Source organism: Lissotriton vulgaris, chromosome 6 (assembly GCF_964263255.1).
Source record: "Lissotriton vulgaris chromosome 6, aLisVul1.2, whole genome shotgun sequence".
NCBI classification, from domain to species: domain Eukaryota; kingdom Metazoa; phylum Chordata; class Amphibia; order Caudata; family Salamandridae; genus Lissotriton; species Lissotriton vulgaris.
Genome location: NC_141694.1, coordinates 323,725,315 through 323,739,902, shown reverse-complemented (window position 1 = coordinate 323,739,902; position 14,588 = coordinate 323,725,315). Strand labels below are relative to the sequence as shown.

Below are 14,588 nucleotides of genomic sequence, written 5' to 3'. Positions count from 1 at the left end.
TCGCGATGAAGACATGTTATTGTGATCGTATTTATAAAATAACTGATTATATGAACCAAGTAAAATATTAAGCCACATGGATATCACAAAAACAAGTACAAGCAACGTGAATCTGCACATTGGGATAACCTTAACATCTCTATGCAATTCATTGTGCAGTCTTTCTGCTATGAAGGGTTGAATAGTCTAAGAGGTGTTTGGTTATGTCTTGGACCGAGTATACACCCCGACTGTACTCAGCCTGGCTATGAAGTGAGTGTGTAGCAGGGCTGCCTTCGTTATGTGAATCTGTAGCATATTTGTCAAGCAATGACATTGACTGCGCAATCCATTTTTACCATACAATAATTGGCATAGACAGGCTACAGTGTGTGTAGTATGTGCGTGCATGATGATAACATTTATATTACGCGCTCCTATAAAAGCATTTTAGATCCCATGTAGTGTGTACCAGGCCTGTGCCATGTAGTATTGTGTAACTTTAAGGTGACCGCGCATTTTTTGCCCCATGGCACCTAAAAGGTCCCCGGATCGGTTTTGTTTTTCAAAATGTGGTCATCCAAAGTAACTTGAGTGGGCAGTGGCTCGTTACAAATTAACGATTGAAAAGCTGGGGATGCCATACATAGTGTGTAGCACGTCGATGCCATAGGTTTCAACTTTTACTGTGCGCGCGTTATGGCAGTGTTCCTTGTAACCTGCACCAGCCTATGCCATGCATTTACGAACCACCCTTTGGTCTTCTCTGACTTTGTAATCGTACAAGCAAAATGCCCCAGACTGCACGGCCGAGTTGACCTCTTTCCAAACTTTGTCTGTGCATGCAGTATTTTTGCAGAGACTTTTCTGTCTCGTGAAGTTTGTATTTCATACTATGGCCGACGGAGCGGGATTTTTTTCAAATAAAGCTGCCGCTTGTGTAACAAGAATTCGCGCGCGCTTTCTCAGGTTCTGACAGTCAGGCAGACCTCATGTTTCCCGCGGAGCGTTTGATTGTCACGAGCGATTTCTTGCAGCTGTCTTCCTAGCGGCCAGCTGGTGCACCCGTGTCAGCCAATCACTACGGGAGGACCGCTTCCTTTTGTTCGTTGGTAGGAGTCCAATTGGCTGAAGTAGTCCAGGTCGTTGCTCGTTGGCTGCTTCTCTTCTGGCGCCAAGTGTGAATATCATATAAAACCCGGGGAGCACTGAATAGCCTCTGTCCGTTCGCAGTATTTTAACTCGGCGTGTCTGCTGTGCTCTCGTGTTTTATTTTCTTTTATTGCGCTCGCTTCTCGACTCCAACTTCTTTTCAATATGCTTTCCGCCCGCAACCCGTTGTCTGCTAAAAACGAGAACCTGGGTCTTTCTCCTCTCAAGGGTTTGGCTCTGACTGATAAGGAAAACACGGTACAGTGATGTTTCTCTCTCTCTCTCTCCTGCCATAATTTTCTTTAATGGTTTCTTCCTGCTCGCTCATTCCCTTTATTTTATTCCTATCTTCACTACAGCCGCCAACACTTAGCAGCACCCGGGTACTGGCCACCAAGACTGCACGGAACATCTTCAATGAAGCCGAGAAGGAAACGGTGAGTGGGTTGGCTTTTTGGAGGGGTTAAGACCAGCGTACGCTTCCGTATCTCGGTCTGTGGGGTGATAGGTGGTGACCTGGTGGATCGTTTAGCCAAGTAAGGGAGAAAACGTAGTTAACGGCTTGTTTCTTTTTGAGGAAATACGCATGATATACGTGTCGTTGCGGGGTACAGCATTAGCCTGACGTTTTTTTGGTGCCAAATGTATTTACCCCCCCAACCGAACTCCTTTGTGTCTGTACCAAGTGACCGCAATCTGAATACCCGCGCCATCTTGTGCGATCTGTCACCCTTCTCCAATAGAACTCCTACATAGGACGGGGTGTGGGCGAGTGACGGAATATGTTCTACAGTATATCTGAATTCAAGTATATAGGCTTGTATGAATGGTATAATTAAAGGCAGTGCCCCCCCCCCCTCCACGGTGTAAAGGGTGCTTCTTGACAAAGTTAGTTTTGGGCCGTGGGTGAGTTAAGGGGTTCAGGAGTATTTAGATAACCGGCTGGTCCGCGTTGGGGCGTGTCGGTGTATGTTGTCGGTTCTTGACACTTGTGCCTGGACTTCTTCAGGGGATAGTCCTTGCAGTTATCGACTCGTAGATATGTATTGACTTTAAAACCAACTTTTTTTTTTTTTTTTTTTTTTTTTTTTTTTACTCCTTTAGGTTAAGAGTAAAGTGAGCCGGCTATCGGGGGTGCAAGATGAGCCTCTGCTTAGAGAGAACCCTCAACGTTTTGTCATCTTCCCCATCAAGTATCACGACATCTGGCAGATGTACAAAAAAGCCGAAGCCTCCTTTTGGACGGCAGAGGAGGTGAGTGGAACACCAAGTGGAATCCTGGCTAGAGACTGCTACCAATGTTTGCCCCACCTTCAGAGGGAGGGTGTCTTAAGTAGAAAAGCGCTGTGGAACTTGTTTTAGTGTTGAAACTCTGCTACCAAAGGTTCTCCTGACGTGCCCCAACAAGACAAAAATGAAAAACGCACAATTGTATAAACCATGGCCTCCAACTATGTTAATAGTGCAGTTTTAAGAATGTAGCTTAACTGGGGGTGCTGTGCTCTTGATTTAATGCTCCGATTTTAGCTGCACATCCTATTGCGTTTACCCAAGTTAATCTCCAAGTACTTCTGCTCAATGTTATAGTCAAAATAGTGGCCACGTGTTAACGTTACGTTAGTGACCCTTTAAAACTGTTTTGCATTTGCTACATGTTTGTCATATTAGTTCCTGAAAATACACAAGTGGGTCTGTAATGCTCCAACAAGACAACGAATAACCTAAATGTCATTGGTGACAATCGTAGACAGATCGGATGTTGGCAGACCGTACAGTCTGAAAATTAACTCCTGTCCCTTAACTATATACCTGTTATTTCACTAGACCATGTCACTCAAGATATGAATAATTGGACTTCACATCTGACTGGCCTTTCTCCAATTGGTGCTGGTTAGTCTAGTACCTTGGCTAGCTAGTATGACCAATTGTCTGCTTTGCAGTGATCTCTGTCGGCATGTCCTCAATGCTAAGTTGCTCACTATACCTATTCACAATATGCTGGTGTTGATCCTCATCAGATCAAACAATCGCGCAGAGGGTTCTTGTGAATTAAGATGCACCCGGTGACAGTTCCTCAGAGCACAGGACCGCTTGCACACTCATAATAGGAACAAAGTTCAACATTTTCTGTAGATCATGCACAATATTCCTCAGGTGTTATTCCTTTAGAAGTTCATGAATTTTCCCATAAAGTAATAAACTTGAAAGTCTCCTTGTGTCAATGGTTCTTGTGAATTAAGATGCACCCGGTGACAGTTCCTCAGAGCACAGGACCGCTTGCACACTCATAATAGGAACAAAGTTCAACATTTTCTGTAGATCATGCACAATATTCCTCAGGTGTTATTCCTTTAGAAGTTCATGAATTTTCCCATAAAGTAATAAACTTGAAAGTCTCCTTGTGTCAATTCATAAGCATGGGTTCGTAGGGTTTAAGTCCCTCGTCGCCATTGTTAAAAAGAATAGCCAGCAGGTAGCTCTCCCTCTTCAATGCCCCCACATTCTTAACATTCCCATGTCCTCAATGAGAACACGAGTGTCTCGTGCAGCGCTCGAGATTAATACGCAATGCATCAGTTTACTTGCGCCTGCAGCAAAATAGCTTAACACCATAGATGTGCCGTATTTATGGTACAGCGCTCCATAGTGCAAGAAAGACTTAACAGCAATGTATCCAAGTGAGGCTGATGCAAGTAGCCTACTGTATCTGGACCGATTTGTTAGTGAAAAGGTGAGTAACATTGTCGTCTACCAGATCATAAATATGGGCTTGGTGCACATTTGTCTGTATGACATCAGTATGTAATGTCACAAATGGTGACATTACATGCAAATGCATACCATCTGTCCCACTTTGAGGGTTGGCGAGGTGTTGCATATATCCATCACAAACTATGATGGGAGTAATGTTTGAAAGTAGTTTAACCACTAGCAGTCACTGGAACCTTAGTCAATTGCATTGATACTCAAAGTACGACCCGTGGGGCTACATACGGGCACCTGAGCAACAGCAGATGTTCACTTGACTCCGCACTAATATTAAATAGACATGTCTTTGTTTAAAGGTTAATTTAAGTTGACGAAAGTAAGTTGTCCTGTACCACTTAACGTTAGAAACATTTTTTTTAAAGCAAAATTGTTAATACTACGGTCTCTTAAAAAATGTAAGTGTTTCATGAACATGCAAAACCATTTCACTTTAGTACATCCGGTTATGTTAGTGCATTGAAATATTTTAAAGTGATGGGTTTCAAACATGAATCTAGAACCCCCACACAGACTTTGCCAGAAGTGAACGAAGAGGCGAGGCAAGTCGGTTAGTTATGTCCACTCTTAGGTTAAGCCCAACAAATGCAAAGGTTTTTTGCAGTGCGCATCCAGAAGTCCAGTTTCCAGGTCCTTATGTGGACATGAAGAAAGGAGGGGAAAGTGAAATAAAACTATTGCCTAGGATCACACAATTTGATAAAGTGGGGAAGCTGGGATTCACACTGCAATTCAGCCAGTAGATGAACATGCTTTTCTGCGATTCCCTGAACGTAGACCGGAATAGTGTGAATTACTTTTCCAACTCCAGTGCAAGTCGATGTACCTTCTTGCATTGTGAACCGCAATGTAACATTACACATTGTATCATCCTACATCCCCCCCTCCCCCTCATCCCCTACGTGATACCTCCATTAATACTACTGCAGGTTATTCAGTGGCAGTGTGGATTGTCTAGGTCTAAAGCCAAGATGCTTGCCTGCTAATCATTTGGGACTTTCGTGCAGTGTGATGTCTAACCACTGGCTGCCTGTGTATTTTGGATTAGGCTGTCAATTGTGTGGCACCCAATGCAAATGTAGACCACGTCTGCCTTTAATTCTGACTTTACAAGTCCATTGTTCTTTGGAAGTGTCTGATTCCGAGATAGCAGCCTTTTTTCCATGCTAGTCCTATATTATCCGCTGCATGCCTAAAACCCAAGATGGTTGCCCTCTTGCAAGCTTTAAATCTGCTCAGACCATGTTGAGTGGCAGTCTTACTATCTGGGTGCAGTTAGAAATTGTGTGTTTGGGCTTGTTTGCCTCAGGCCATCTATTTTGCCATTGGGAATGTGGGCGTCCCGATACCCTCTGCTGGATCAGAGCATGACCTATTGGACAACTTGTACCTTACAGCTGGTCTCGACAAGTTGTTAGTCAACTAAATGTAGGGGTATCTTGGGTAGTCGTCCACTTTCTTGATATGAAGGTGACCTTTCTGTCAAAGTAGTGTTCCGCACCGCTAGGGTTATTCCAACAGTCTCCAAAGAAGCTGGGATGTGAGATTCTTTGAGATTTGGGTAACAGAGCTGTGATTACTATAATTTGTCCACTTGTCCTGACCGCAGTAGATACACTGATTGCCTGGACCAAATACTCCTATGAACAATCTGTGATCATCCAGCACACTGTTCAGGAGTAAAGTTACTTATTTCAAAATGTTCATTTATAGAGTGCACAACTACCGATCTGGTTTCCCAGTGCTAGGTATAATCCGAAATCGCCAGATTTAAAATAGCCATGTTTTTAAAAGTTAACAAAACTACAATAGAGGTGCATTATCTCAGGAGTAGGTCATTTCAAAGATTGGGTATGAAAATGAGCATCCTCCGGAATGAGCCTGATCTATTCTAGGCACACAGTTAAGGTACGGACTTGCTGATCTTGCTTTCGGGCATGGTTGGTAAAGTGAGACTATGTCCTGTAAATGTCTAGGGCCGAGCTCTTGGTTCTTGCCCAGAACCATAACTTCTCTTTTAGCACCGTTAAGTTTGTCTCAGACTGCCTCCTAGATGGAAGTCAACTCAAAGGTTGAGACTAGTCTATCCCTGTGGAGACAACCGGGAAAATAATTGTGTCGGCATAAGAAAAGTCAGACCACAGATCTCCACCACATCTGCAAGAGTGCACACGTAAAGATGAAACCAGCCTCTCTGTTGGGGTACATTCAGAGCGCAAATCTGCCAGCTGTCCACAAGGATGTGATGGGACCCTATCGAAGGCCGTGCTGAGATCTAACTATCAGATTGGCTGTGCTGCCCTCATCCAAGAGATGTTTTAGGTGTTCTGTGCCACCCAGGCGGGTGGTCTCTACTGTCCTGATCAGAGCCCAGATTGAGAAGGTTGGAGAAGTTCTTTGTCTTCCGCAAAGGTGGTAATGCATACATTTGTTAAAATTTTGGACAAGCGGGGCAGCAACGAGAATGTTCTGAAGTTAGCCTACTTAGTAGGATCAAGATTGGGTTTCTTTAGAAGAGGGAGGAACATTGTTTATAAGACCATGGAACGTAGCATTCATGGAGTAGTTGAGCAAATCTACCACTCCTTGAAGCAGATTAGAATCTAATCCCCAGCTAATCTGGAGAAAGGAGGTTTAGGGGTGAACTCCATTTAATTGACCACAGGATGGACCTAAACCCAGCAGAGTCCAGCTGGGACCAGGTCCCCATGTTTGGAACCTGGTTCTGCATGTGTTAAGAGTAATAAAAGTTAAATGGAGGAGGGCGCTGGATTGAGCTATCAGTCCTCAATGTAAACCTGTCCTAGTATTAGCCGCTAATTGCGCTTATCTAGTGGCTACCTTGTTCACAAAGAACCACACTAGTTCTGTACATTGAGACAGACTATATAGGGGACCTTTTACTGGGGTCATACAGGTCTTTAACTGCATTGAAAAGTCTTAGGACAGTTCTGAGCCATAGAAATTTTAGTAGGATACTCGTTCTGATCAACAAAGACCATGCTATTTATCAATAGCAGTTTTTTTTTTTTACTTGGTTTTGGCCTCTGGCTTGACAGTTTTGCTCCAGTCTCTACAATACAATATTTTTCCTAGGTGAAGCATGTTAAACCAAGGGGCCAGCAGATGCAGCCTCATGTGGCCTTAGCTGTTGAACAGAGTGGACTCTAAGGCCTTTCCAATCCAGAGGTCTAGAAGAGGCTGCAGTAGGAAGATCTTAAAATTTACGTTTGACTTTACCCTTGAAGATAATAGCAATTCCTCTTTTATTTTGGATTGTCTCTTACAATACTGCAGCTTGAGAGAGTTAATATATCCGGTGCAGGAGACTCATTAACCTGGGTCTCTGTAAGAAATCCAGCATCCGGAGACTGCTCTTTCAGGAAATCAAACCAATATTGTTGCTTCTATAGTTGGTGCTATAGAAGTGGAGGGCATGCTAAATGGAGCCGGGCATGTAACTGGACTGCTGGCTGAGGGCTCCACAAAATGGCTGCCAATAATTTGAAGCCGGCACTTAACTCATGCTCCAAGCTTCACACCAAATAAAAATACATCATTATTAAAGTTGCAGAACCATACACATTTAGAGAGAGTAGCCAATCACTTTGAACAGAACCCTGTTCTGTGTAGGTACAGTTGAGTACATGTATTGCACAGTTAATTAAAACTCACCATTTAAAATACATAAATTGGTTATCAAACATTTAAAATTTGCGTAGTACGTATTGTCGATTAGTCAATGTACTTCGTTTAGATCGTGAGCTCAGTGATGCTCGGGGCAATGTCTGGCTATTGCACATTTACATCTTTTTGTGCTCCATTAATTCTTTTTGCCACTGCATCAATGTATTTTGTAATTTTGCAGTTTAGTTGGATCTCTTGCAAATTGAAACAGTTTGACTGCCTGTCGGCAGGATCTAATCCCCTTCTGATTCTATATTGCACGTAATAGTGTTCTCCTTAGGTCCGTTAAACTGGGACAAATACATATTGTGTGGACTAGATCTTCAGGACCTGTTTTGCAGAGTCGACAAATTTGGTCGTCCTGAGTCCTCTTCTATGGAGCCAGATGAGGGAGAATTGGAAGAATGCCTAACCGCAGCTTTAGGAATAGCTTTAGGAATTTTTCCTTAATCTTCTGTTTAAATCCTTGATCTAAATACACTTGAGGCTTTAGTTTTATAGTCCATTAAGACTATCCATCCATGTGCCTTTTTTGTCAGTTTCTTTGTCTTCCAACAGGGATGTTATTTTAGTTACTCTTGTTACCAGCTTTTTAAAGTGTTTGTGGTCTACTGGGCTGTTCCAAAGTCAGCTCGAGATTTTGTTGAGATTCCGTCAGATACACTCTAGCGTGTGATCGTTCACGTCTATGCAGTTCAGTCCAGAGATGGGAATTTAGGGTGCCTGGCTCTGCGTTTATGTTCTTGTGCCAGCATTTTATGAAGCTGCCCCTTCCCACAGTTTGCTTTTGTATCCCGAACTCCAGACTGATTTGTGCTGGTGAGACATAACTAGGAAGCTTGAAGATTGACCTATAAGTTCTGGCGATTACTTTGTCTATTGTCAGTGTGTAGGTACAGGGTATCACCTTACCTATGTGGAGACTTTGATCTCGTGCTGCACCTGTAAACATGCGTGGTATGCTAAGAAGCATCACATGAAGGGGTTGACGGAGTCCTGCTAAATGCATATTTTTAAGCCTACTCTAGCAGGAGGCCGCTCACACCCTATGAAGGGGTTACTTTTGCACTAAACTTGAGGGGGATAAGATAAAGTTGTTAAAGTTCCTAGCGGGATTTAATTCCACTGATCTGGATAACCACTACTTAAGAACTCCTCCAGTCAGCAGTATTCCGACTAGTTTGCATTCCATCCTGGAGACCAGACAATAGTGTGAACGGTTTATGAATTTGACAGCCACTCCATAGGCCGCCCAGGGAGCAACCTCCAAGTTGACTTGAGTCGTAGCTGCCACCTACACTGCTCCGCAAGGAGCACCGTTCCCCTCCCATAACATCCCACGTGTGACTTCAGACTGCGATTCAGCAAGAGGTACAACTAAAATGTGGTAGCCTCCGCTGCTGCCAACAAATGAGATGATTGCCCTTCATCAAGCGTTGCTATATACCCGGTGGAGCTACCTGATTGCTATAGAGGAGATGGGTTTTGGGACTTCCCCCCTCGACCGTCACCTACCCAGCCAGACTTTAGACAGACTTTCCTTTTGTCTCTCTGCCGTATCTCCCTCCTATTCCTCTACCCTTACCACCTTCCCCTCTACACTTCAATTATCTCGTCTTCTCTACTCTTGCAATTGTCTGTCTAGCAACTGATTTTAAATTGGAGCTGATGTAATCTTGTAATGCTATTTTTGTGGAACCTCATGTAAAGCGCTCTGATAGCCTGTGCTATATAACTCTTGAATGAATATAAATAAAGCACATAATGCAGGAGTACATCGGTGACCCGCACAGTCCACTTAAGGTAACAAACCAAATGGGTAATATCTGTTCAATTCCCAAACATTGGCTTTTGTCCCACATAGTCTTTGTGCATATGGGTCTCTCATTGACCTTTCAAACCAGCGTGTGATGTTTTTGCATGTTCATGGCTTTGCAGGTTTGTTAGGAAAGGGTTGTCTAACTGCTGGAAATTATGCAGAAGCAAATGGTCTTTGAGCCCTGGGTATTGTACAGCTTTAGTGTATTACACGTGATTTTTAATCCCACACCTGCTTCCGGCTTGGCCTGTCAGCTCTCGGGATACTGCAGCTTTACTTCTCTGAATAGTACACGTTTGGCTGTGCTGTGTTCACTGTGGTCTTTATCTCCAATATAGTGGCACTGCTCCTCACATTGGCGTTTACTTTGTTTATAGGTTGATCTTTCCAAAGACATGCAGCACTGGGACTCTTTGAAGGCCGACGAGCGGTACTTCATCTCGCATGTCTTGGCCTTCTTTGCAGCCAGCGATGGCATTGTGAACGAGAACCTGGTAAGCAGCACAGCAGTTTCGATCTACTTGCAATGCGCTTGTTTTGGGGTGGGTCAGCTGCGTCCATGAGTGGCTCCTGATGCACTAAATACACACTTAATTTCCCAGGTTGAACGTTTTAGTCAAGAAGTGCAAGTCACAGAAGCCCGTTGTTTTTATGGTTTTCAAATTGCTATGGAGAACATACACTCCGAAATGTACAGTCTTCTCATCGATACCTACATTAAGGATTCCAAAGAAAGGTGAGTGCAAAGCATGTGTACTGTAGACTAGTATTAGGATGTTTGCGCTTTACTCTGTACATAATTCAACGCTGCATGACTCCTCAGCCGTCCTGAAGCTTGGTTAATGTGATGCAGGGCGTATACGTGTTCCACACACTAGCCATGAACCACACTAGCCATGCTAATCCGATATTTGTAGAATGGGTCTATGGGTTTACTCACTCATGGCCCTGCAGTGGTTTTCTTTACAGTTTGAACGTGGGTGTATGCTCTAGTGGTAGCTCGTCTGGTCTCTTCTGATCTTCCAAGCAAGGTTTATTTGGATTTATTGCCAATTACATTGCTTATTGTTAATGTTGCTTTATTTTTCTAGGGAGTTTCTCTTCAACGCCATTGAAACCCTACCTTGTGTTAAAAAGAAGGCCGACTGGGCCATGCGTTGGATTGGAGACCGAGAAGCTACATTTGGTAGGTGTATAGGGTTTTAAATGCACTGTTATGCATGTTGAAATCCTTAACCACAATTTGCACATTGCAGACCAATTGTTTTTTCAATGTTTAGTGAGATCCATGCTTTGGTCTAACATCTTTTAGCAATTCGAGTGCAGTGCTTGATTGAATACTTTAAATCTGAAAATTACACTATTGTCGTAGGCCTTCTATACAGAGTGCATTTTTGTAGTTTTCCAGTTGGGGCAAAGCAGAAGAGTGAGGTTTTTTTTTTTTTGGTCCGTGCTTGGCAGGATTGGGCTTTCGACATCTGCATGTGGGCATGCAGGTTGGTGGGAATGGGTGGAATTTCCTGTAGATGGGAATTAAGTGTTGGTCATGCCAAGAAATATGTACATGCTTCCGTTAGAATGCAAGGTTTACCAAACTACTGGTGGAACCCAGTTCATAATAGTAGATCGTGGTGAGGGAAGAGGGCTGGCATACCCATAGTCCTACATATGGTCTAAGGAAAAGACTCTTGGCATTGAACTCTCTCTAACTGGATAACAAATTAGTAACTTTGTTTGTGCACCTAACCGGTGCTGAGAGTCAAAGCTTGACATCTCTTCAGCCTCGGAGGTAGGGACAAAGTCCTGATAAAAATAGATGGTTCGGCTAAAACTAGAGTAGGCAATGTGCCTCTCCATACACGTTGTCATAAACCTTTGCCCCTTGTAAAAAAAATTAATGTACCCTGCGCATTTTCTACATCACATGCAGTGATCCTGTGATGGTACTGATGCACTGAAGAGGCTTAACTATCCTAGCGCTGTAGAAAATAAACTAGATATTTAAAATAGAAATGTGAAAAAACATTGGAAATCACATGCACCAGATATGGAGTCTACAATATGACTGAGCCAATGAGACCAGGAGTTCACTTGCTTGGTGCTTCTAAAGTTGGGCCAGTCAACGAGGGCGCGACGTCCTTGCCCGACCCATGGGCACCTGTACATTATTGGTGGGGCCGAGTCTCTCAGGCACCTTATACACTAGCTCGGATGGGGAACTGCAGGACTTATTTCTGCTTGTGACTTCAACGAGTGCTTATTCTGTCCGCAGGTGAGCGCGTGGTGGCCTTTGCCGCAGTAGAGGGAATCTTCTTCTCTGGCTCATTCGCATCTATATTCTGGCTCAAGAAACGAGGACTGATGCCCGGACTTACATTTTCTAACGAGCTGATCAGCAGAGATGAGGTAAGTGGAACGTTTAATAGACACTGCTGCTTCACGATTGATACACCCATATCTTGTGAAGTGCACGTCCATTTCTCCATTCTTCCGTATTCCGCTCTTGCATTCCTTTTCTCAAACACTTATCGCCATCAATTCATCCATCTCTGCATCTCCTCTATTCCCATTCTCTGCCTTCCATTCTACTGCAGGGGCCTCTGATCATTGTCAAAGAAGCCGTGTACAATGTAAATTGCACATACTACACAGGTGGTAGTTAATGACTCAGCTGTGATGTTTCACTACATGAACGGTCGCATCAAGGGGCTCACAGAGGTGCATGTGTTAAGAGACTATAGTTGGATGTCTGACTTTGCGTTTTATTTGCAGGGTTTGCATTGTGATTTTGCGTGCCTCATGTTCAAACACCTGGTAAACAAGCCATCGGAGAAACGAGTTGTGGACCTCATTACCGACGCTGTCAGGATAGAGCAGGTAAACTGACAAATCTGCTGGCTCCTTCTCCGTGGTAGCTGAATGCTGCGGCGTCGCAACATCTTTCTCTACTTGTAATATGGAACTATGGGGCATATTATCAAGGGGGTTTATCTCCGCTTTTTTGGTTTTAAAAGCCAAAGCAGAGATAAAATGATCTCCCTATTACCTAGCTGTCGCTAACACCAGTTAGCCACAGCTAGTAGGAGATAGCGACCATCTTGGGCCCCACTTTGCATGTCAGTGATTTATCACTAATGACATGCAAAGTGGGCGTGCCAAGATGTTAGCGACTGGAAACAGTCGCTAACATCGCTATCTCCTATTACCAACTTTTGGAGATATTCGCGCTCAGTTCAAATATCTCCAAAAGCTAACACCTGCCCTGAGCAGTTCTTAGCCATGTTATCCACCTGCCATTGGATAACATGGCTAAGAGCATTAGCTCGCTAATGCATGAATATCGCTGACCTTTCAGTGATATTCATGCATTACGGCCGATTTTTATCGCATTTGCGATAAACCTTGGTAATACCAAGGTTTATCTGCGGTAAAAATCGCGCAGCTCAGCGGTTAATTTTTGTCTCTAACCAAGCAATAGATAATTATCGCTATTGCTTGGTAATATGCCCCTATGTTCTAATGCACTTTACACCTGTGGGGCGCTGGACCCACTACCCTCTTGAGCAGTTCCAGAGGGGGTTTCTTATGTCTGTGCTAAGAACTTTTGAGCTTTTATCTACCAAGTTGCAAAGTAGGGTTGATGACGGGAAAGAAGTATGAAAGATCAAGAGGGTTCATGTGCGAGTGGGTTAAGGGATAAGTGGGTTGGTGAAGCGGTGGATGGAATGCTCGGTGGGATGTAACGGTGACATGGTGGATACATTACTTAATGTTTTGGATTGACTAAATTGGAGCTCCTAGGCAGTTGCTCACTAGCTTTAGCTCTTGGTTCTATCAGTGCTCGGGCTCAAGGTGGATGTATTTTCTGGCTACGCTTGATCAAATGCTGCCATCATGTGGCTATTGTAGCATATTGCATGTTTATCATTTGAGGTTTAATAGTTGCGTGTGGGATTAAACCTATTGCAGCGTTATAAGTCTTTCCCTCTTTCTTTTAGGAGTTTTTAACCGAAGCCTTGCCTGTAAACCTGATTGGCATGAATTGCACTTTAATGAAGCAGTACATTGAATTTGTAGCAGATCGACTGCTGCTGGAGCTGGGTTTTAGCAAGGTAATTATAGTCCTTTGGCCACCTTTCCCGGATTGTCTATTCTCCCTTCTGAAACTCCTCAAGAGCTGCGTTGTAGTAATCCACTAAGCCTGGAGTCTCACAGTTCATTATCGCTTCTTGCATCTAACAGTCTTACCCGGTCTTGAACACTGCTTTACTATTTTATTTTTCAGGTATTCAAATCGGAGAATCCGTTTGACTTTATGGAGAATATATCCCTGGAAGGAAAAACGAACTTTTTTGAGAAGCGAGTGGGCGAATACCAAAAAATGGGTGTCATGTCAAAACCAACAGATAATTCCTTCACGCTGGATGCTGACTTCTAAATTATGAGACTAGCAACTATTACCTCTCCGGGAAAACTCAAGCCCAGCCCTTGTTGAATAGCATGCACTACTGCCATGAAATGCAGCATTGTCTGACTTTAGGGATTTGCGGTGTTATGTTGGGCTTGATGCATTTCAAAGACTTTCTGCACACAATCAGTAACTGCAACTTGGTACCACTTCATGTCTGCTATTTGAGACCAGTTTGCAGGGTAACTGGTAAAGCTACGAGTATTGGTAATGATGAGTTTTAACTTGCAAGTCGTGGTTTTGTTTACAATGTCGCTGACTGTTTCTTAAACCCAATCTCTGCTTTGCAGATTTTAAGTTTTTTATATTTTACTTTTTTTTAAATAGTTTGTACATAAACGTGGCACTTTATTTAATAAAATAATCCTGACTTGCAGTGGTATTTCTTCAGAAATTTTTGCACTAGACGTCCCAGTTGAAACACTTAACTATATTTCATGCCCCCTAGCTGTACTTGATGGTTCCCCTACCAGTATTCTGCCCTCAGCACTGCGCATTTTAAACCAGCTGTGGCAAACTGTATGTGTGCATGCCTGTCACTCTTGGCTTTTGTCACATGTTTAATCAGTGTATTTGGTTGCTCAAGCAGGGGTGGGGAGAAATGCGACTTCGACTGTTTGAAAAAATAAGTGCTTCAGTCAGTCAAAACACTTTTATTCGATTAATTAAAATCATAAAAGACAGATACAAACAATTCATAGCAAATACACCATAAAT

The 14,588-nt window shown here is 43.3% G+C and overlaps 1 protein-coding gene across 1 annotated transcript; it reads left to right on the top strand.

Annotated features, from left to right (window-relative positions):
• Positions 1-1,190: 1,190 nt before the first annotated feature.
• Positions 1,191-14,247, top strand: RRM2 (ribonucleotide reductase regulatory subunit M2). The gene is made up of 10 exons (XM_086926350.1): positions 1,191-1,389; positions 1,491-1,568; positions 2,236-2,385; positions 9,781-9,897; positions 10,006-10,139; positions 10,495-10,589; positions 11,676-11,809; positions 12,176-12,280; positions 13,402-13,515; positions 13,689-14,247. The coding sequence occupies exons 1-10, from the start codon at positions 1,297-1,299 to the stop codon at positions 13,839-13,841; spliced, it is 1,173 nt and encodes a 390-aa protein (XP_086782476.1). The 5' UTR covers positions 1,191-1,296; the 3' UTR covers positions 13,842-14,247.
• Positions 14,248-14,588: the final 341 nt, after the last annotated feature.

Bases quoted from the DNA above. Each gene is read 5' to 3' on its own strand.
- RRM2 (XM_086926350.1), top strand. From the start codon at position 1,297: ATGCTTTCCGCCCGCAACCCGTTGTCTGCTAAAAACGAGAACCTGGGT. The intron at 12,281-13,401 runs GTAAACTGACAA...TCTTTCTTTTAG, and splicing joins ACGCTGTCAGGATAGAGCAG to GAGTTTTTAACCGAAGCCTT. The intron at 13,516-13,688 runs GTAATTATAGTC...TTTATTTTTCAG, and splicing joins TGGAGCTGGGTTTTAGCAAG to GTATTCAAATCGGAGAATCC.